We start from the raw sequence: 23,731 nt of genomic DNA on the forward strand, positions 1-23,731 counted from the left end.
ACATTTGAGCAACTAAAAGAAGCTCTTTGTTTAGCACTAGTAATGGCCCTTCCTAACTTTAAATTAGATTTTTATGTTGATACTGATGCCTCAGGATTTGGTGTAGGGGCAGTTCTCCAACAACAAGGGAGACTAGTGGCCACCTTCAGTAAAAGACTAAAGGTCAGACACTAGGTCCTTTCCAAATATGAAAAAAAAGTTAGTTGTGTTGTTAGTTGTTAGGAAATGGCACTCGTACTTCAAAGTTAGAATGGATCATCAAAATTTGAGATTATTGGCTGATCAGATGGCTATGACACCCTTTCAACAAAAATGGTTGCAAAAATACTTAGGTACGATTATGAAGTGATATTTAGAAAGGGATCGAGCAATGAGGCAACTGATGTATTATCAAGAAGGCGATCCTTAAATGAAGGTCAATTTTTGTAACTTACTAGTAACATTGCGAGTTTTCATCTTCTTGCAAGAGTACAAGCATCTTACTAAAGCAACCACAAGGTTCAGAAATTGTGCTTAGAAGTGTAACACCTCGAAATTAGGCCTAGGAGTTTTAGGGGGATTTTAGTTTTAATTATCTCAGGAATTTCATTAGAATGATGTTCAAAAATGTTTTTATCTATGGCATTTTGAAAATTAAATCAATTTTTGAAAAAGATACTAAAAAGGCTTTCAATTTTAAAATAAGGACTCATGTGTAAAATGGTCAAAATTTTGTGTATTTATGAAGTAGTTTTACCAAATTTTAAAATTCAATCTATTTTCCCCTTCTTCTACGCCAAACTCACGATAGTTTATTCCCTTTGCTTTGTTTGTGTCGTCATTTGTTCTCCCATTCGATTTTGATTTCCAAAACTATATTCATTTGATTTCAATCAACACCCAAGCCTTGAACCTCCATAAACTTTCAAGAAAAACACTAAAAATACTATAGTTTTCTCCATTGTCAAGTTTGTAGGTCTTTTCAATTTTCAACCAAGAGCTCATTTTTTCTTCCATCGAAGGTAACTATTCATCTTTCTAATATTTTTAATGTTATCTAGTCTTTAAAACTAAGTTTTTAGCCATTGAATCGCATGTTTTAAATAAAAGCTAAAAATTGGATCGTTAATGGTGAGTTTTGAGATTTTGGGTAAAAATGTAATTTCAAAGTGTTTTTCAATTATTTTTGATTAGATTATAAGGTTTATAAACTTATTATGAATATTCGTTAAGTATTTCTTGGATTTTAATGAATTTTTGTGAAAATAGTCATAACTTGTCAAAAAAGTTTGATACCATGAATTTGGTAGTTTTGTGTAGTCTAAAGGTTGAGAATTAGTCATAGGTAAATAATTAGATGAATGGAATTAGTTCTAGAAAAAATGATTGAGTATAGATCGAGATAATTAGGTTTAAAGTTTTATGTGTTGAAGGTTTCGGTTACTTGAGAACATAGCTTAGGCTTTTTTATGTTATTAACTGATTGTTGATTATGTTATTGTGTGAATTATTGTGTTAAAGCTTCGGATTCATTAGGACCTTCTATAAGGTAAGGAAAGACTAGTTTGAGCTTTCGGTATTTCAGTAAAAGCGTATTGGTGCGTGTTTAGAATAGCTGCTTGTGGACACGATTCAATGCATTAATTGAGAAAATAGTAGTAGCCTAAACCCCTACTCTAAATTCCAAATGCAAGATTTTCCATACTCTTGATTTAATATGTGAATATGTGTTGTGAAATTGTGAAATAAATTGTGATATTATGACATGTGATAGAAGCTTATGATGGTTATTGTGAAAGAGTTGATTGTGGGCATGTTATACATGCCATATGACAGCGATTATGTCGTAAATATAGTGTGATGTGCAGTGAAAAAGTACAGAAATGGTAAGTAAAATATGTGCTTAATAACGTATATTTTGGCCTTGTGAACCTTGAGACCATTGGATATAGTTGGCATGCCATAAAATTGTGAGTACTCACTTATATGTGTTATGTGATTTAGGCATTGAGGCCTTAAGACATGTTGGAGAGATAGGGGAATGTGAGCCAAGCTCTATTCAATGGGACATGTTTGGTGTGATTGAGAGTGTTACCTATATGCTTCACTTTTTGGGATATGTTCGACTTTATGAGTCATATGGTGTGTTGGGATCCTTGTATCCGATGTGTGGTGATAGAGCCCATTTTTATGTTTCATAGCTCAAGTGTCAAACTGTATTTAAATGTAATTATATGTATAATGTTATATATGCTTAAAAGTGAATGTGATTACCATGTAAATTAACTAGTAAATAATGCATGAATGAGTATAATATGACACTAGAGTTGAAATTGTTGAGGTTATGATATATGGTTGTTTCGTTAATGCTTGATGAATTGTTTGCATAGTAGTTGTTCTAGGCATTCACTAAGCTTGTAAAGCTTACTCACTCCTTTTTAATCTATTGCAGATTAGTAGCGTTCAGGTATGAATGGTACGGTTCCAAGGGATTGATCCAAGTGAGACTCTAGTAATACTTCATAGGTGATTTATTATTTGCTTGTGATTTGGGAAATAAAGGTAATGTGGTAGAATTTTGTTGGTATTTTCCATGGTATTTTGGATGCTTCCAAAGCTTATTTGTTCCTAGGATTTAAATATTTGAATCATGATATGTTGATTGTTGCTCAGACTTATTCTCAATGCTTGAAACTGTTACTATAATCATTTTGACATTTATTTGATATGGTAAAAGATGCATGTTGAGTAGACTTGTATTGGAATGGTTTCTATGCTTAAATATGTTGAATTTTTACTATTTGGAGTAGAGGTATTGATATTCAAGTTTTAAAAATGACACCTCTGTGATTTTCAAATGTGTAGGAAGTTAGAATTGTAATCTAGTATCGATACCATATCACGAGTATCAATACTCGGTGTAAAATTACTGATACTTATTGAAAAGTACCGATTCTAGTGTTTCATTTTTAGGCAAGAAACAAAATACTATTTTGGTATCGATTTTCCAATCAGTATCGATACTGTGTAAGGGAAATTCGATACCCATGTTCTAGTATCGATACCTACGTTGGAATTTTGCTAAGTGACCCTCATGTATGTATAGCTGTTATTATATGATCAATTAAAATGTGTGTAACAAGTCTTAATGATAATTAGGAGTATATTTGACTTAAAACTCGTGTAAATGCTAAAATAGAAGACGTTTCTTTAAGAATGAGCTCATTTGTACTATGTGTGATGTAAGGCGGTAGTGTGGCATCTTGATATTAGGGCTTGGCGACCGGCCCAAGCATAGGGTGTTACAAGAAGTACAACATTAAGGCACCAAACATCTAAATTATTCTTGGGATGGCAGATTCCATAGGAGAAAGGGAAAGATCGTGGTGGGAAATGAGGTTGGTCTCAGACAAGAATTGTTCCAACATTTTCATGTTAGTGCCCTTAGGGGGCACTCTGGAGTGCATGCAATGAAAGGTAGATTGGCTAGTATTTTGTATTGGAAAGGGTTGACTAAGGATGTTAGAAATGGGTAAGGGAATGTCCTACTTGTCAGAGATGTAAATCAGAAATTGTGGCCTTACCTAGGCTACTACAACCTCTTCCCATACCAAAAAGAGCTTGGTCATCCATTTCTATAGATTTCATAGGACTCCCCAACTCAAAGGGTAAGAATGCCATTCTCGTAATGGTTGATCGCCTCACCAAATATGGCCATTTCATGGAACTTACACATCTCTACACAGCTACTACCATGGCTTAGGAGCTTCTGGACAGTGTCTATAAACTACATGGCATGTTGGACTCGATCATAGTAGACAAGGATAGGGTATTTGTAAGTATTTTTTGGCAAGAACTCTTCAAGAAAATAGGCACCAAACTTCACCTTCATTGCCTATTTCCCTGAGATAGATGGGCAGACTGAGGTTCTAAATAGGTGTCTTGAAGGGTATCTCAAGTGCATAACTAGGGAAAGACCACAAGACTGGCAAAGTAGGCTTCCACTAGCTGAGTGGTGGTACAACTCTACATTCTACTCAGCCATCTAAGCTACACTTTATAAAGCACTATATGGCCAAACTCCCCGTCATCACATTCCTTACTTGGCTGGGACATCTATGGTAGCCACGGTGGATAAGAGCTTATAGAAACGATAGGCTACAAGAAAATTGTTGTAGTTCCATTCAAAAAGTGCTCAGAACCGAATGCAACAACAGACCAACAAGCATAGGACAAATAGGTAGTTTGAAATAGGGGACTTAGTCTACCTAAAACTCCAACCATATCAACAACATACTGTTAGAAAAGTGTTGAGCCAAAAACTAGCACCCAAGTTTTTTGGTCCCTTCAAAGTGGAAGATAGAGTTGGGAAGGTAGCCTATAGATTGCAAGTACCTTAAGGGTCCAAAGTGTACCCTACCTTCCATGTCTCTCACCTCAAAAAACATGTGGGAGCTGCACTTGTTCAAGCTAATCGACCATTAGTCGATACTCAAGGGGCTTGGACTAAGAAACCTATCAGAATACTAGACCGAAGGATGGTAAGGAGAGGGAACAAGGTCGTTACTGAAATGTTAGTAGAGTGGACTAACTCTTTCTCAGAGGATGCTACTTGGGGATCATTCTAATAACTGAAAGAGACATTTCCTCATATTGATCCTTGAGGACAATGATTTGTTCAAGGAGGAGGTATTTGTTATGGTCGAAAATGTAATAGGTAAAAACGGTGCAATTTAGAGTCAAGTTAATGAAACGGTGCATAGTAGAGTCTTAGTTAAATGGGACGTTTAAGAGTAATTTGTACTGTCAGTTACTATTTACCTTAACGAACTTTTAATTGCAGTAATTTATTCTCTTTATATTTGGCTGTAAAAGGTTGAGTCAGACACAAGAACAAAAATAGTTTTTTCTGAATACCATTCTCTCTCGATCTTTTCTGTCCTATCTATCTTCTCTTTGTTATTTTTTATTGCCACCGTAACGCCCTTTTAAGTTTTTTCTCACAGTCTCGACCATCTTTTGATGTTTGCCTACAAGATACCTTCTAATGAAGTGCTTGAGATGTAACAGCCCGATTTTTAGTGGTGATAGAACAGTGGTTTTAAGACCACAAATTTTCGTCGTGTTGACTCATAAATATTATTTTAAGAATATTTATAGAGTCATTAGAGTCATATTAAAATTTGGTTCAGAAATATTGACGTTTAGATATCTAATTAAAGAAAAAGTACTAAATTGTAAAAGGCGCAAAACTTGTTCATTAATGCATTTAGTCACCAAATGGCTTAATTATTAATTAAGGAAGAATATATGCAGTAATTAGGCCTTAATTAATGTGGTGGGACAGTATTATGTATTAAAATTATCAGTAAAACATGTTCTAATGGCAAACTTGTAATTTAAATGAAATCAAAACAAAATTAAGTAAAGAATAAGTCTTCTTCTTCATTTTATTCTTCCATAGCTGAAATTCATCGTTGCTTAAGCTTGGAGAATTGGCCAAAGATAGTATCTTGCATGTAGCTGAAATTCTTTCATGTTTCTTGTAATTTTTATGTTTTTAATATCGTTACAAATAGGTCCAGCTACCCCGTAACTTCGTTTTTGAATCTATTAAAAATTTTAGACATTTTCATTGATGAATCTTGAATTTTTTTTTTATGGATACCATGTATTTGAAGCTTTTGTTGTGTTGTTTGATGATTTTGTGAAGTGATTTTTATTAGATTTTGATTTTAGGATTAAATTATGAAATGTCAAAATTTTAGGGTTTGTTAATAAATTTGATGTTTAGTAGGGACTATATAAGGGCCTAGTATATTCGGCTATAATTTTGACTTGAGAAAAACAGTTAATTTGATAATTTTCGGGTTAAAGGACTAAATTTTAAAAATTGTAAAAATTTAGGGTAATTATGTAAATTTAAAAAATAAAGGGTAGTAAATGTAAAATGAATTGGAATGTGAAATGTAAGCTGATAATTGAGAAATTTTACATTTTAGATCAAGACCCAATAAATTGGAAAAGGAAAAATTACGGAATAGTCTTTGAACTTCTACAACTTCTACGATTTAGTCTAGATAAGTTCGTATAGTTTAAAATTTAACATCTATATGAATTGTTGACTAATATAAAATGGTACAATAGATATATTTAATTATTTGATGATGAAAGCTTTTTTGAGAAATGCTATTGATTTTGATGTTTGGATCGGATTAAACGCGGGGTAGAGTACAATTGAGATACGGTGTGTTATAGGGGATTGGAGTGGAGAATGTTGTGGAATTTTTTCCCAAGTGCAATGAGGTTCAACATTTGTTGTGAACTCTCATGTTATACTCTCTATTTTGGTGTGTTTTGGTTAGACTAGCTCTTATGAGCATTGGTGTGTTTCGGATGGATTGGCTCTTATGAACATCTGGTGTGTTTTGGTTAGATTGTCGATGTACTCTTAACTGTAAGTTGTTCATCGAATTGAAAATCTGGATAAGGTAACTTGTTGAGTAATTTTGATGGATTTGCCATATATTTGAGTATTGAATTGAACATTTGTGATTTATAAGTTGAGATTGTGGATGACAGGGAACATTCATGGTTGTATTATTACTATTTGAATTGTTATACTTACTTTGGCAATATTTATTGTTTTAATACGTCGAACTTACTAAGTTTCATTGAGCTTACTTGTGTTATTTATTGTTCTTGTAGATATTGAGAAGGTTGGACAATCGGATCGGCACTCAAGTCACACTATCCATAAATTTCAATAGATTTTGGAATATTTATTTCGGATTATATGGCATGTAATAGGCTTGTATGTTATTACTAATGTTTTGGATCTGTAAATCGTTAAGTATAATCTTGAATGTATATTGTTATCCTATGTGATACATATGTGAGTTTATGTGATATTACGTGAATGAGGTAAAATGTGTTGATGCAAAATATGATATGTGTTTATAGAATGTTGTGTATGTGATGCTTAGGTTAAGTATATTGGTTAGATGATAGATTTAATGAATTGAAAGGTTGTGATTGATGTTTCATTTAGATATATAATTGTATATGTAATACCCAATTTTAGCCCGGGCTCACATATGGAAACATAATTTTTGAGGATATGCAATCTTAGATATGATATACAATCTTAGATATGATATATGCAATCTTAGATATGATATGTAATCTTAGAAGATATGACTTTATAATATTAGAGATTTAATTTGTAGATACCCTTTAATCTCAGCCGTTGATCTGTACCGTTGGATTTGGGGAGGCTCAACTATAAATAGAGGCCTCTCCCTTCATTGTAAAAAAGAAAAAGAGGGGAGAAAAAGAGGAGGAATAAAAAAAGAACGATTGGCAGTTTTTTAAAGGTGGTTTACTATTTTTTTCTTTCGATTATTATTTTTTATTTACGATTTTAAAAAAGGGAGAAGGTGATACCACTGCGAATTTTATTTATTTATTTAGCCCCTCCGCCTTTTAATGTTTTTGTAATTAAGTTTTCTTTATTTTTTTAATTTACCCTTTTATTTATTTTAAATTCCAATTTAATCTTTTTGGACGACACCGTTTTAGAGGAGAAGGAAAAATTTCCCTTCCAGCCCCTCTATGTAATTCGCGCATTCAAATTAGTCATTTTACTTTTATTTATTTGCGAATTTACCCCAGATTTTTAAATTGCGATTAAATTTAGTTTTTTTATGTTCTTTTTATTTATTTTATTAATTAATAGTGTAATTATTATTTTTATTCTATTTTTTTTCTATATATATTCATTTTATATGTACACATATATATATATATTTTTAAACGAATATTTTCCTATATTTTTTTAATGAATATTTTCATATTTATATGTATATATTTACATTTTTTAAGTGATTAAATACTCACCCTGTTTTTTTATTTTTTTTAAATATACTTATTTTTATTATTTTATATATGTACGTATAATTATCTTTTTTTCTTTATTTTCATAAGTATATTATGTATTGTATTTATATATAAATTCTATGACCTAAAATTTTATTTGTAAATTATATGATATTTTTAATCTTCATAATTTCCATGTGTACATCTTTTGATCCTTATTTATTTGTTTGCTATCCCATCCATTATATAATTGTGTTTACATTTAATATTTTGCATGTCATGGATTACCTTTTTTTATTTCGTTTATTCATTTGCTTATATTATTTTTATGTCGATGATGTATTTATTATTGTTATTGTTATTATAGCATTTGCATGTATAAAATCACGTTACATCATTTTTTACTCAAATTTAAAGATAGAAAATTTTTTAAAATTGAGATAATGTTCGTATTTAGGATTTTCAAGGGAATTAAGCCCTAACGTATTGGGTTCCAATTTTCTTCGTTAAATCCGATAATCGAGTATTTCTCTTCAATCAAAAAATAAAAACTCATTATTGGGAATTCAACACGTTGTGTCCTAACGTATTGGATGTGACGCATTGATTTCTCGAAATGAAGATTTTTTAAAAATAATAAAGGAAATATTCCGAATTTGGGATTTTAAAGGAATTGTGCCCTAACGTATTAGGTGTGATTTCTTAAATCTTGGATAAGTGGATGTTCTTTTAAAGTAAAGGAAATATTCCGGGTTTGGGATTCTAGAGGAATCATGCCCTAACGTATTGGGTGTGATTTCTTAAATCTTGGATAAGTGGATGTTCTTTTAAAATTTTATTGTACAAGTATTTTGGCCCAATTCATTTTGGGGAAAATTAGAATGCTGTGCCCTAACGCATTGGGTGTGGTATCTTCTTTCTCTGAAATAATAAGGGTCTTAATACATAGCCTTTTAAGTTTTGCTAAGGATTACGTTTTTTTCCAAATTCTCGACCTTAAGACACTAATTAATTAACTAGGTACCAATTTTGGGCGTTTCGAGGGTGCTAATCCTTCCTCATACGTAACTGACTCCCGGATCCGTTTTTCTAAAACTCGTAGACCAAAGCCGTTTTTTTAGGTGATCCAATCACACCCTAATAAAGATTGGTGGCGAGTCCCAATTTTAATTTTTTAAAAGGTCGACAACCTAAAATATTTTTGTTTTTCAAAAGATGGTTTCGACAGTATATACTTGTGGTATCAATGAGGATACATTGGTTAGGCAATTAGGATGTTGATTTGGCATATTTTGGCTTGTTTAATGTCACTTTGAATAGGTCTTTTGGCTAGTAAATGGATTACTTAGAGTCCAAGTAAACTTGAAATGGTAAACTTATTGTTTAAGGTTCATTTTGGGTCCACACGGGAGTGTGACTCTGCCGTGTGAGACACACGACCGTGTGTCATCTGTTGAGTGCTTAGGGTGCAAGTCAGTTAGTTACACGGCCTAGCACACAGCTTGGCACACGGGCATGTGACATGGTCGTGTGACCTTACTCAAAGAGTTACACGAGTGAGGACACGAGCTGGGACACAACCGTGTGTCCCTAGTTCGATTGTTACATGGCCTGAGACACGGGCGTGTGTCTCAGCCGTGTGAGTCACATGGCCTGACCACACAGCCGTGTGACCCTGTTTTGTAAATTTTTGTAACTTTTTCTCAGACTTTCCTAATGTTTTCAATTTAGTCCCAAATCATTTCCAAGGAAATTTTTGGGCCTCGATGGCTCGATTTAGGGATGATGTGTATGTGAATAATTGTCTATAATGTGTTATTAGATAATGTATAAAATGTATGCTTAAATGTTCAGTGTGAATGGTAATACTCCCTAACCCTAATCTAGCGACGGATATGTGTTAGGGGTGTTACATGAGACATTTGGCAATGGGAGGCTGCCATCTTTGAAGCATTATCATGGGCAACACACTTTAGGAACTTTTTCAGCACTTTTACTGTCCTGCAAGCATTTTCAAGTATAAACAAAATAGATGAGCAAACAACGAAATGTTTAACTAAAAGATAAGGAATATATTATGAGCAAACAAAAGAAATTCAAGAAACAACTAAGTAAGAAAATCTTATAAACATACTTACGAGATTGGCATTCAACTTCAATGCTATCGACATTAAATAGAACCATGGGGTAAATCAAGTGGAACAAGGCAAATAGTAAACCTAGTGAGACACTAGAACTTAGAATCTAACTATAATTTTCTTTTAACATTCCTCTTTCCAGGCGAAGACTTAAGAGGAACGAGGGGGAAAAGGAGAGTGGCGGGTGGAGGAGACAGTGGGGGAGAGGGGTAAGGAGGAGAGGGTTTTATTTTATTTTATATTAATATAATTATTTAATATTAATATAAATTTTTTATTTATTTTTTATAATAATTATTTATAATTTATATAATTAATTTTACTTTATTCTTAGTGTTTTAAAAAAATTGAATAATTATTAAGAAAATAATTTAAAATATCATAATAATATTTTATTTATATTTCAAGGATCAAATCAGTTATTAGTCCTTTAAATTAACATGCCATGTCATTATTTTAAAGGGAGATAATAAATTAGTGATAAAAATGTAACAATTTGATAATGATTATATACATAAATAAAAAAAATTAAGTAACCAAAATGTAATTTTAACCAAAATTCAGACACAACATTTTACCTTCAATATAATTATGGAGGAAGTAAGCGCAATTAAAGTATGGAATGGCTTTGAAAATTGATTTGGAGAAGGTGTACGATAGAGTAAGGTGGGATTTTTTGGAAGATACGTTGTGGACGTTGGTTTCCCTGTTTTGCTGATTTCAGTGATTTTACACTGTGTATCTTCTAGTTCGCTTCAGGTGCTCTGGAATGAAGAAGTAACAGAAGATTTCATATTTTCTCGGGGAATTCGACAATGAGATCCGTTATCACTCTATCTATTTGTACTCTGCATGGAGAGGTTAGGTCATCTTATTGAGGAAGTTGTTGTTCAAGGGAGTTGGTTACCGCTGTGTTTATCAAGAAGAGGCCCAGCATTATCTCACCTCTTCTTTGCATATGATATCTTTTTGTTTTGTGAAGCGAATAGGGGGCAAGCAGCAACACAACTCGGTAATTTCTTGATATTTTTTGTCGTTTTTCTGGCAAAAAAGTTAATAGATGCAAGTCACAGTTTTTTTTCTCCACCAACACTCTAGAGGCTATGACTTCTATTATATGCAATTATATGGGTTTTGTGAGGGTGGAATAATTTGGATTTTATCTTGGTATGCCGATGATTCACAAACGAGTGACGACTACTACCTTTGAGTTCATTGTCAACAAGGTTTGGAGTAAGCTAAACGGGTGGGATGCGAGGAGACTTTCACTGGCAGGTCGAATAACTCTGGTAAGGTCTGTGTTGCTTTCTATCCCCAACTATTTCATGTCTACTGTTCGGGTTCTTTTATCGGTGTGCAATGAAATAGAAAAGCTTGCTCAGAGTTTCATTTGGGGTTCCAAGCCAAATGCAAAAAAGCTGGCGTTGGTGTTTTGGGATGACTGTTGTAGATCGTTGGTTAGGGGTGGTCTTGGCCTACGAAGGTTGGCTGACCCTGAAGAGGATTTTTTTACTTAAACTAGGCTTCCAGTTGTTGACCAACACGAAAACTTTATGGGTCCAACTGCTACGAAACAAATACAGTATTCATGAGACGTTGTCGGTTAACATCAAAAGGATTAATTGCTCCTTTATTTGGCGATCATTGGGGAAGGTATGGCATGATGTTGTAGGCAATGTTTTTTAGTCTATAGGGGATGGTAGTTTCACGAACTTCTGAAATGATGTTTGGATTCGTCAAGTCGGCCCCTTCAAGAATTTCTTTTGTGGTGTTGGTCAGCAAGATGATACGCTTCGTGTTTGTGATATGGTTGATGTTAGTGGTGATTGGGATTGGCTTTAGTTAAGGAGGCTTGTGCCTAATCACATTTTAGAGTTTATTGTTGCTGTATTGCCACCATCAGCTGATTTAGGGCCTGATCGTTTATCTTGAAAGTGGATGACTAAGGATTCTTTCTCTAGTTCTGAAACTTACATAAATATGCACCATTTTGAAGATGATGGATCATTTAATATTTGGAAGCTTATTTGGAGTGCTAAGACACCGCAAAGGGTCAGGGTATTTTTTTTTGTTATTATGGCAGAATAGGTTGCTGAAGAATGAGGGGCAAACTATGAGGCATATGTCTAATGAAAATCACTGCCCAAGGTGTGGTAATGTGTTAGAATCTACAGTCCATGCAATACGAGATTGTCCCTCGTCTTTAGTGGTTTAGAAATTAGTGGTTCCTACCCAACTACGTAGTCTTTTCTTTTCTATGCCTCTCAAAGAGTGGTTGTTTTGGAATTTATGAGATGCAGGGCATTAAAGCAAAAAACATGTTGTTTGGCAAACTCTATTTTCAATTTTATGTTGGTTGTTATAGAAGAATCGTGATCGTTATGTTTTCTCTGAAGGCAACATTAGTTTGCAGGATGTGTTGGATACATGTTTGGCATAGGCAAAGGATTATGATACATCTAGGCCATTGGTGTTATAGCCAAGTCCTATGGTGACAATACCTCACTAGTCCCCATCAGAAAGTGGATGGGTCAAACTTAACACTGATGAGGCAATATCATTAACTAATCAACAAGCAGCAATCGGGGGTGTTTTTAGAGATGCAGATGTGAACTAGGTATGTGGCTTTTCTATGGGAATGGGTAAGGATAACATTTTCAATGTGGAAGCGAGAGCTGTGCTAGAGGGTTTGCGTGTTGCATGAGAGAGAGGATTGCGACAGGTTGAGGTTGAATGTGATAATGTACTTCTAGTTGAATCATTGTTGGCTGGTGGATCTATCAATAGCAGAATGGTGGAGTTACGTTTGATTCATGGTATCCTTAATCGTGAATGGAATGTGCGCATTCACCATGGTCCTAGATCCCAAAACGCGGTTACTGATCATATGGCAAAACTTACGGTATTTGGTCCTCCAAGTCTAGTCGTTTTTTAAGAACCTCCAATTTCAGTCCAAGGACTTCTATTAGCTGATAAAAGGAGCTTTCATATGTCCTAAAATGTATTTTTTTTTATAATCGCTTTATATTATTCTTTCCTGAAAAGGAAAAGGTATGGAGATATTGATATGCTAGAACATTCTGATCCAGTACTTAATTTTAAGTGGGTTTAGGTGATAGAATCAGCCCACTCTTAAACAGGACTTATAAGATACTACTTTTTGGGCTTAGAAAAAGTAGTTTAGAAACATTGCACCTAGAAGAATGAAACTGTGAAATAAAATATCCAAAATAGGTTGGAAAAGAGTTGATTAAGTGTAATAATGGAATTCCACTTGGCTACAGTATTACAGAAAATGCGAAAAGGAATAAGAGATGTTGATTTGGAGTTGGCTACCAATCAAAAAGGAATTGAAATGGCAGAAAAGGACAAGAGAGTTTTGGTGGCTCAACCCAATATTGATATATGATTAATTAAAAAACAGAACAAGTATAGCGTCCTATTAGTTGTTTTCTCCTCTATATAAACAATTGGATAACGTAATGGAATAATAGCACTCTAACCTACGTTGTTCATAATTAATTACGTGGGGTTTGTCAATAATATTTTGACTTCATGATAATAATGTAAAGTACGTAACTTGAAGTGGGGACTCCATCGCTAACTTTGACTTTGCGTACCTACGCTTAGTTTTTCAATTCATCTTCATACGTACTATTTGAACCCCCCATAAGTTTATAATAATACAAGTCCTTCTGAGCTAATGCACCATTACAACAGAACCCAACTTCCCCACAATACTCGCTCACTCCTCTTACTCTCACGTACTACTGCAAGCTGAGACTTATCCTTTGCTGCATGATAATGATATTGTTAATTTTAATTATGTTCTATAAACTAATCTATTTGCTTTATTTTTGTTACTTTTCCATTGGCATCCATTTATTGAAATGATGTGTTCTTTTGCTCCTATTTCTATTTCAATGTCCATGTCTGTCTCTGACCCTGACTCACTTTGACCTTGCTATTTCCAAATCAAAAAAAAATATATTATTATAATTAATGTGGCTTCATTTATGAGCACACCTGTCGACAGCAGTACAGCTAGAACCAAACCTCTATCCCCATCTCTATCTATCTTCAAAGCTCTGTCCATCTGCTACAGCTACACTACCAAGCTGCCTCCTTTTTCCCAATACAGCAGTAGAAGTTGCGTTCTCATTTATTATGTCACTCTACTGACACACACACGAGCACACCCTAACCTTCTCTGCTCTCTATTCATCGCAACGCAACCTCCTTATCTCCTCTCCTCTTTAAATTCTTCACCCTTTTTAAGGCAAGGTCAAGGTCCTCTGCAAATAGTACCAACTCCCAACGCGGGATTGGAATGGATCCCTTCCCTTGTTGATTAATGCCCTACGTATCTACCCCTTCTTCTTCTTCTTCAAATAAACCTTGCAATGCAATAGTAGTATACTCAAACCATTCTTTTACTTCTCCCCTTATTCTACTTACTCTGTTTCTCCCAATACATAGTTGGAGATGGACTACATGAAAAAGGATTTCTCCCTCATCCTAACTATACTCTTTTTAACATGTTCACTCGCTTCTGTTTTCTGTCAAAACCGAGATTTATCACTTCTTCTGGACATCAAGAGGTCGTTTGTTCAAGACCCTCAAAATGTTCTGCATGACTGGTCATCCCAAGCCAACCCCAGTTTCTGTGCTTGGACCGGAGTCACTTGTGGCTTCATCTCCCCCGCCAACTCCTTCCATGTTGTCAGTCTAAACCTTTCTGGATTCTCGCTGGGTGGCTCCATGTCACCCTCGCTCGGCCGTTTACAAAACCTACTCCACCTTGATCTTTCCTCTAACCGCCTTACGGGTCCCATCCCAACCACCCTCTCTAACCTTTCTTCCTTGGAATCTTTGCTTCTATACTCAAACCAACTCTCTGGACCCATCCCACCTCAGCTGGGTTCACTCACCAGCCTCCGAGTCATGCGAATTGGTGACAATGAACTCACTGGTCCCATTCCTTCCTCGTTTGGAAACCTTGTCAACCTGGTCACCCTCGGCCTAGCCTCATGCCGTCTCACAGGCCCGATTCCCCGTGAGCTGGGTCAGCTCACCAGACTTGAGGACTTGGTTCTGCAGGATAACCAACTTGAGGGCCCTATCCCACCTCAGCTTGGCAACTGTTCAAGCCTCACCGTATTCACCGCAGCTTTCAACAACCTTAACGGATCCATCCCCGCGGAATTGGGTCGTCTCAAGAACCTTCAACTTCTAAATTTGATTAACAACAGTCTTTCGGGTGATTTGCCCAGCCAACTGGGTGAACTGAGCCAACTCGATTATCTCAGTTTAACGGGGAACCATCTTGAAGGCGCAATCCCAAAGTCATTGGCCAACTTGAGCAATCTTGAGAATCTTGATTTGTCGCTAAACAAGCTCACAGGAGGCATTCCCGAAGAACTAGGCAAGTTGAGTAAGCTGGTGTACTTGGTCCTGTCAAACAACAATCTTTCAGGTCCAATACCAAGAAATATATGTTCCAACACTAGCAATTTGGAGCATCTGATCCTTTCAGAGGTTCAACTTTTGGGTGAAATCCCAGTGGAATTGAGACTCTGTAGAGCTTTGAAGCAGCTTGATTTGTCCAACAACACTCTGAATGGATCAATACCAGTTGAGCTTTATGAGCTGCGTGAATTGACCGATCTCTATCTCCACAACAACAGCTTGGTCGGTTCGATTTCTCCATCCATAGCGAACCTCAGCAACTTGCAGACACTTGCTCTGTTTCACAACAATTTAGAGGGCAATCTGCCTGGAGAAATAGGAATGCTGAGTAAACTTGAAATCTTGTATCTGTATGAAAATCGGCTATCAGGAGACATCCCTTGGGAGATTGGTAATTGTTCAAGCCTGAAAATGATGGACTTCTTTGGCAATCGTTTCACAGGGGAGATCCCCCTTACTATTGGCAGGCTGAAGGAGCTGCAGCTGCTTCATCTGAGGCAAAATGCGCTTGTGGGTGAAATTCCAGCCACGCTGGGTAACTGCCATCACCTAACCATCCTCGACTTAGCGGACAATCACCTATCTGGCGGCATTCCCTCGAGTTTCGGATTCCTTCAAGCCCTGGAGCAGCTCATGCTTTACAACAATTCACTTGAAGGTAATCTCCCCGCTTCATTGATCGGTTTAGCCAACCTAACAAGAGTCAATCTCTCCAAAAACAAAATGAACGGCAGCATTGCTGCATTGTGTAGTTCGAGTTCTTTGCTTTCCTTCGATGTAACAAACAATGCATTCGATGGTGAAATTCCTGAGGAGCTTGGTAATTCACCTGCTCTTGAGAGACTAAGATTAGGCAAAAACAGATTCACTGGAACAATCCCTGGATCATTGGGCTTGATTCGTGAATTGTCACTATTAGACCTCTCAGGTAATTTGCTCACTGGACCTATTCCAGGTGAGCTCAAGTTGTGCAGAAAATTGAGTCATATCGATTTAAATGACAACTCGCTTTTCGGAGTGGTACCGTCATGGCTCGGCGTTTTGCCTCAACTCGGAGAGCTTAGGCTCTCCTCCAATCAGTTTTTTGGGGCTCTTCCTCGACAACTTTTTAATTGTTCCAAGCTGTTGGTACTGCAACTTGATGGCAACTCACTTAATGGAACTCTCCTTGGTGAAATAGGTGATCTGTTGTCTCTTAATATACTCAACCTCAACAGAAACCAACTTTCTGGACCCATTCCTACAACCATAGGCAAGCTAAGCAACCTATATGAGCTACAGCTCTCACACAACGGCTTCAGTGGTGATATACCAACTGAGCTTGGACAACTCAAGAATCTCCAAAGCATTCTAGACCTCAGTTACAACAACCTCACCGGACAAATCCCACCTTCTATCGGAACACTATCCAAGCTCGAAGCCCTTGATCTTTCTCACAATTTACTCCTGGGAGAAGTCCCTCCTGAAATTGGTGACATGAGCAGCTTGGGGAAGCTTAATCTCTCCCACAACAATCTCCAAGGCAAATTAAGCAAACAATTGTCACACTGGCCAGCTGAAGCATTTGAAGGGAACTTAAATCTTTGTGGCAGCCCTCTTGATGGTTGCGACAACCTTGCATCCAGCCAACAGCAAGCAGCCCTGAGCGAAACATCCGTGGTGGTGATATCAGCAATTGCAACACTAGCGGCAATTGCTTTGCTGGTGCTGGTTGTAATCGTCTTCTTGAAACAAAGGAGAGAAAATTTCAAGAGAGGCAGTGTGGTGAACTTCACCTACTCTTCCAGTTCTTCCCAAGCTAGGAGAAGGCTACTCTTCCATAATGGGGCTGCTAAGCAAGACTACAAATGGGAAGACATCATGCGAGCCACAAAAAACCTAAGTGATGAGTTTGTCATTGGCTCTGGGGGGTCTGGAACGATCTACAGAGGTGAATTACGGACTGGAGAAACGGTGGCCATCAAAAAGATTCTATGGAAGGAGGATCTTCTATCGAATAGAAGTTTCACAAGGGAGATCAAGACACTTGGGAGGATAAGGCACAGGCATTTAGTGAAGTTGATGGGGTATTGTGGCAACAGAGTGGCCGGCTTCAATCTCCTGATATACGAGTACATGGAGAATGGAAGTGTGTGGGATTGGCTGCATAAGCAGCCGGTAAATATCAAGAAGAAGAGCCTTGATTGGGAGGCTAGGATAAAGATTGCGGTGGGATTAGCGCAAGGGGTGGAGTACCTCCATCATGACTGCGTGCCCAAGATTGTTCACAGGGACATCAAATCAAGCAATGTGTTGCTAGATTCTAACATGGAAGCGCATTTGGGAGATTTCGGGCTAGCAAAATCAGTTGCTGAGAGTTATGACTCAGCCTCCAACACAGAATCAAATTCATGGTTTGCGGGGTCTTACGGCTATATTGCGCCAGGTAGTAGTAAACCATGTTTAACAAATTCAATTATTATTAATACCCTCCCTCATGGTTTTAGAGCTCAAAAGAAATTCATTTGCGTTTGCAGAGTATGCTTATACGCTCAAGACAACTGAGAAGACTGACGTTTACAGTATGGGCATTGTGCTGATGGAGCTTGTCAGCGGGAAAATGCCAACTGATATCCTTTTTGGTGTAGACATGGACATGGTAAGATGGGTGGAGACGCGTATCCAAATGCAAGGTTCTGATCGTGGGGAACTCATAGATCCTGCGTTGAAACCGCTCTTACCTTGCGAGGAATCTGCCGCATATCAGGTGCTTGACATAGCCCTGCAGTGCACCAGAACGGCCGCACAAGACAGGCCATCTGCCCGTCAAGCCACGGATCTCCTCGTTCATGTATTGAACAACAGGAAGTTGGACCAAAATAAGGACCAAACCTCACATCTGGCAACTTCCATATAAACACATATTATGCCAAAAATGTACGCACATATGTGTAACAGTTCAACTTAATCTTCCATTGTTGAAAAGTCCAGCTTGTTTGAATAGTTTTTGGTAGGGCACTAAACTTCGGTTTGAATTTTTTTTCTTTTTTTTTTGAAATAACTTTGTTTTGATTGTTATTTGCCATTCTACCTTGAGACCATAGATAAACTTACTACTATATTTTATGAGAATGAAATTTTCAATTAAACTTTGAATTTTATTGTTTGGCAAAAAAAAAACACTTTGAATTTTATCACAACTTTTCACTAAAATTTATTGTTTAAAATTGATTTTGGATGATTTGAAGACACATTTAACCAAAAAATGGCTATTCCAAATTTTTAATATTAATAATTAATAATTAATAATTAATTTATTTATAGAATATTAAAAACTAGTAAATTAATATAAAATTCTTCTTTAACGAAAAAGATAAAAATACCCCAAGGGAAAAAAAATTAACATTTTATTAATTTATAAGAATATATTAATTAATTTATTATTATCCTCAAAATTGATAACAAGCGTCTTTGGCAAGCATTTTCTTTTGATCATATGGACCCTTTTGATTTTGGTATGTTAATTAAGGACTGTAGACATATTGCTTTTGGTTTTCAGTCTTCACCTTTCCGTTGGACGCGTAACTAATGTATGGTAAGTAAAATTCAATTCGATTCGAAAAAATTAAAAAATATTTTAAATTTTGAGTTAATCGAATCGAGTTATTCGAATTATTCGAGTCAACTCGAATAAAAAATTTTGGATTTTGAGTTCGAGTCGAGTTAAATTTTTACAATTCAAATAATTCGAATAACAGATTAGTATAAATACCCTTTTGGTCCCTATCAATTTTGAAAATGAGCAAATTGGTCTCTCTTAACAAAAATTACAAAAAAATCAAAATAAATTTCAAAAATTTAAAATAATTTTTAAAATTTAAAATATTTATAAAAATTTTAAATTTTGTATTTTAAAAAATAAATGATTTTTTTTTAAAAATCTAAAAAATATATAAAATTTTTTGAAAATTAAAAAATTTTATAAAATAATAATTTTGGAATCTAAATAATTGATTAATGATTCAAGTTTATTATACTAAAATATCTTATTATTGTTGTTATTATTATGCTTTAAAAAAAATTTCAAATATATATGGTTTCAAATTTATGTGCTCTAACATGGAAATAGTTATATTGTAACAAGATTTTAATTTGACATTATTAATTTTTCTAATTTAACTCGAACAATTTCACTCAATTCGACCGAACATTTAATTCGAGTTATTCAAAAATCCAAATAAGAAAATACAAAATTATGTCGTTTTGATAAATTTTTACCTTATCTAAAGTTAAAAGTCAAAACTATTAAGTTAAAAGGCAAAACTACGTTGTTTTGATAAAATGTTTACCCAATAGTCTTACTTTCCTTCCCGAATCGTCCCACTTTCCCTTTTTCCTTTACTCAAAATTAATCTAAAAGCTTATACTTCGTCTACTAGTTAAATAATCAGTCCATGTAAATGCAAATTAAGTATAAATAATAAGATCCGTTAACTCAGCTCGACTCGATCGAATACTCACCCCTAACCTCATGCATTGGCACAAACAGCTTTATTACAAGCAAACTATTTTGATGTGTTATTTGTGTTATTTTTATTATAGATATTTTTAGTGCTGATAAGTTTAGTAGTTTTGTAACACCTCAAAATGTATAGGGCTAAATGAATTAATTAATTAAGAATTGAGTTTTAGTTTTGATGGTTAAGAGTTTAATATATTATTTATTGTGTTATTTTTCTCTCTTTTCTTCTTTTTCTTCTTCTTCTTCTTTTTTTTTTCACCAAGGAACAAAATCAAATTAGGATTTATATTAGTTTTGGTAAAAAATATGTCAAATGTTGGCAGCAATTCAAATGGTAAGGCCTTTGTATCTCTCCCTTTATTTCTTAGGTTTAAGTCACCGCTTATTTCTTTTTATTTTCGGCAAAAAAGGGAATTTACCATCCAACCCCTCAAAAGTTTTGAACCCAAAATATTTCATCTCTATTCCTAATCATACATGGATTTTATTTCCTTTGCAAACCTTAAATAGAATTTTTTTTCTCTCTTCTCTTTAAATCATTCTTTTTTCTTTTATTTCCTCTTTTCTTTCCATAAAAATTTTACATTCTTTGTTGGAAGTTGATCACTTGAAAACCCAAATCAAAACCAATTCTTGATTTAACTCGGTTTTCCACCAATTGTGGAATTTACTGTTGTTAATCTTTGAATTCTCATCAAAAGATCTGTAAGTACTCTTGTTTCGAATAATAGAACTTGTAAATTTTGAATTTACATCGTTTCTTGTTAATCTTCCAAACTCAATCATGAATCTTTTGCAATTTTTGCCGAAAATCTTAACGATATCTGAGCATGTTAGACTGATTGTTACTGATTCTGATTTATAACCGTGCATGTGACTTCGTGGCAAATCTAATATGGTCTGTTGAGGTTTAACAAGTCTGTTTTACAAAACATGCCATATTTACTGATTCTGTTATTGAGAGATAGCATGACTTTCATGCTCATTACTCTGATTTTGTATAAGCATGTCATGACACACTGCATGGGGCTTGGGTTGATGTAAAAGAAGGAAATTTCTGGCAGTTTAATGATCTGCATTATCTAGTGGTTTATCCATGCTTCTGTTCCGGCAATTTGACTATACTATAGTGGCTTGACCACATGTATTCGATCTGGCAGTTTTAACTGCAAAATACTGGTGGCACTGTCCATAGTTATCTGTTGGTGTAATCTGGCTAGACGAGTTCTGGGGAACTCTATTTTGGTGTGTAGCGGAGTTAGGTAGGATGTTTTTGATAAATCTACATTCTGATCTGTTTGAAAAATATTGCATATGCATAAACATACATGCTTTGTTCTACTCTATTCGGTTATGTTCTGTTTGAATTGCGTTATTCTACTCTGTTTTGTTTTGCTTTGTTCTGTTGTACAACCTCTGTTGAAATCTCTGTGATACTCTAGATCTGTTCCGTACTGGCTGTTATCAAATGCTTACGTTACTACGACTTATATATTACGCTCTGTTTATTTGTATTTGAGTTTGCTTGTACGCGGTGCTTGGTGACTTACCCTTTATCTTTTATCCGTCAGGAAAACATCTGATTTAGGATCGAACGGCGTGCGAGAGCTCGAATTGTTTTGCATTGAGATAACTACAATTTAATCCTTCGGATAATCTGTTTTGGACTTGTCTTATTTTTCTTTTTATAATCTCGTCAATATCTGCCAAGTCTAAAATGAAATTACAAAATTTTCTAAATCGACTAAAATAAATTTCTAGTTTTCAAAGTTAAAACTCTGAAAAGAAGTACATTTTTACTACACTAATGTAACTCGTCCAAATTTAGCTTAATTTTCTAAGCCGGCTTTGGGGTGTTACAGGGATGTCGTTTGGTCTTCTGGTAATAGGTGTGTTTTCTTTTAAAAGAAAATTGAGGAAAACCTGAGCCCAACATAAACCACACGGCCAGCCACTCGTGTGGACCACACGGCCCCTTCATACGGCCACATTCACCCTAAAACCCTAGAAATTTCGCTTCTCACATGGCCTAAACCTCTCCACACGATCGTGTCTCCCCTATTGGTTGATATTTCAAATACCACACGGCTACAATCTCTTACATGACCTAACCACACAGTCGTGTACTCCCTCCACGCAATCCAAGGCTTCCCACACGATCTAGTCACACGATTGTGTCCTTTGCTTCTAAAAAATTATAGTTCCACCTATAATTTTATGATTTATACAAATTAGTCTTTGAATGGTTCTTGAACTATTTTTAGTGATTTATTTTATTCAATTCAGCCCCTGATTTTAGGATTAATGCCAGAATCCAAGATTGATTAATTAGATTATTACTATATAAGTATGTTATATGATTTATACATGTATTCTATGACTTAATTACAGATAGATTATTTTTGTTACTCATATAACTGAATTACTAATTGCATGAATAACATGTTTACTTTATTGTTGAACTGAGTACATGACAACCATGTCTACTGCTACTGTTGATATAACAAATGTTAAACATACTTATTGTTTCTATATTGTATTGATGCTCACATGACATACTGCATTGCATGGGGCGGGACGCTTTGAAAGGAGGAAATACTGATAGTTTTAACTACAAACACTAGTGGTTTATCCATAAATTACTGGCAGCTTTCATCTGTAAAACCGTTGTGTATTCACAACTACTAGCAACATATTAACCTACAAGCATTTGTGGTATATCCACAACTTATACTGGCAACTATTATCTGCAAACCCGTTGTGTATTCACAAATACTAACAACATATTAACCTACAACACTTGTGGTTTATCCACAATATAAAGTGTCCGGGATATAAGAATTCTAGGGAATTCTTACTGTAGAGTGTAGCAATAGGTAGGACCTATTAATACTATTACATTGAAATTGCTAATTATATTGCACCATCACACATGAACATGCTTGAATGAACTGTCAATTTCTGTTATGCTATATGATTTCTAATGTTTTAAGAACTGTTATTACATATGCTTGGATTATTATTTGGCACTGATTCATGTGATGGAATTCACACTGAGCGTCACAGCTTACTCTCCCTTTAATTTTCATCATTACAGATAACCTATCAATTTAAGACTCAGATGCGACATCCAGAGGGCCTCGGCTCGATTTCTAATTACAAAATTATTTTAGGTTCATTATATGATTTATTATGTTATTCGAGTACTGTAATATTTTACTATAAACTGTGGCATAGGACTTAAGGTTTTGATTTTATTTTGTATTACACTTAATTTATTCAGGATAATAATAGATGATTATTAATAAGCTATGCATGAAATTCATGTGATTCATGTGATGCTTGGATTATTATTTGGCACTAATTCATGTGATGGAATTCACACTGAGCGTCACAGCTTACTCTCCCTTTAATTTTCATCATTACAGATAACCTATCAATTTAAGACTCAGATGCGACATCCAGAGGGCCTCGGCTCGATTTCTAATTACAAAATTATTTTAGGTTCATTATATGATTTATTATATTATTCGAGTACTGTAATATTTTACTATAAACTGTGGCATAGGACTTAAGGTTTTGATTTTATTTTGTATTACACTTAATTTATTTAGGATAATAATAGATGATTATTAATAAGCTATGCATGAAATTCATGTGATTCATGTGATGCTTGGATTATTATTTGGCACTGATTCATGTGATGGAATTCACACTGAGCGTCACAGCTTACTCTCCCTTTAATTTTCATCATTACAGATAACCT

General features: G+C 35.0%; 1 protein-coding gene across 1 annotated transcript; it reads left to right on the forward strand.

The window, feature by feature from the left end:
- Positions 1 to 14,020: 14,020 nt before the first annotated feature.
- On the forward strand, positions 14,021 to 18,599 carry LOC107945275 (LRR receptor-like serine/threonine-protein kinase GSO1). Its single transcript, XM_041108370.1, has 2 exons — positions 14,021 to 17,889; positions 17,981 to 18,599. The coding sequence occupies exons 1-2, from the start codon at positions 14,481 to 14,483 to the stop codon at positions 18,358 to 18,360; spliced, it is 3,789 nt and encodes a 1,262-aa protein (XP_040964304.1). The 5' UTR covers positions 14,021 to 14,480; the 3' UTR covers positions 18,361 to 18,599.
- The last annotated feature ends 5,132 nt before the right edge of the window (positions 18,600 to 23,731 follow it).

Source organism: Gossypium hirsutum, chromosome D12 (assembly GCF_007990345.1).
Source record: "Gossypium hirsutum isolate 1008001.06 chromosome D12, Gossypium_hirsutum_v2.1, whole genome shotgun sequence".
In the NCBI taxonomy this organism is placed as follows: domain Eukaryota; kingdom Viridiplantae; phylum Streptophyta; class Magnoliopsida; order Malvales; family Malvaceae; genus Gossypium; species Gossypium hirsutum.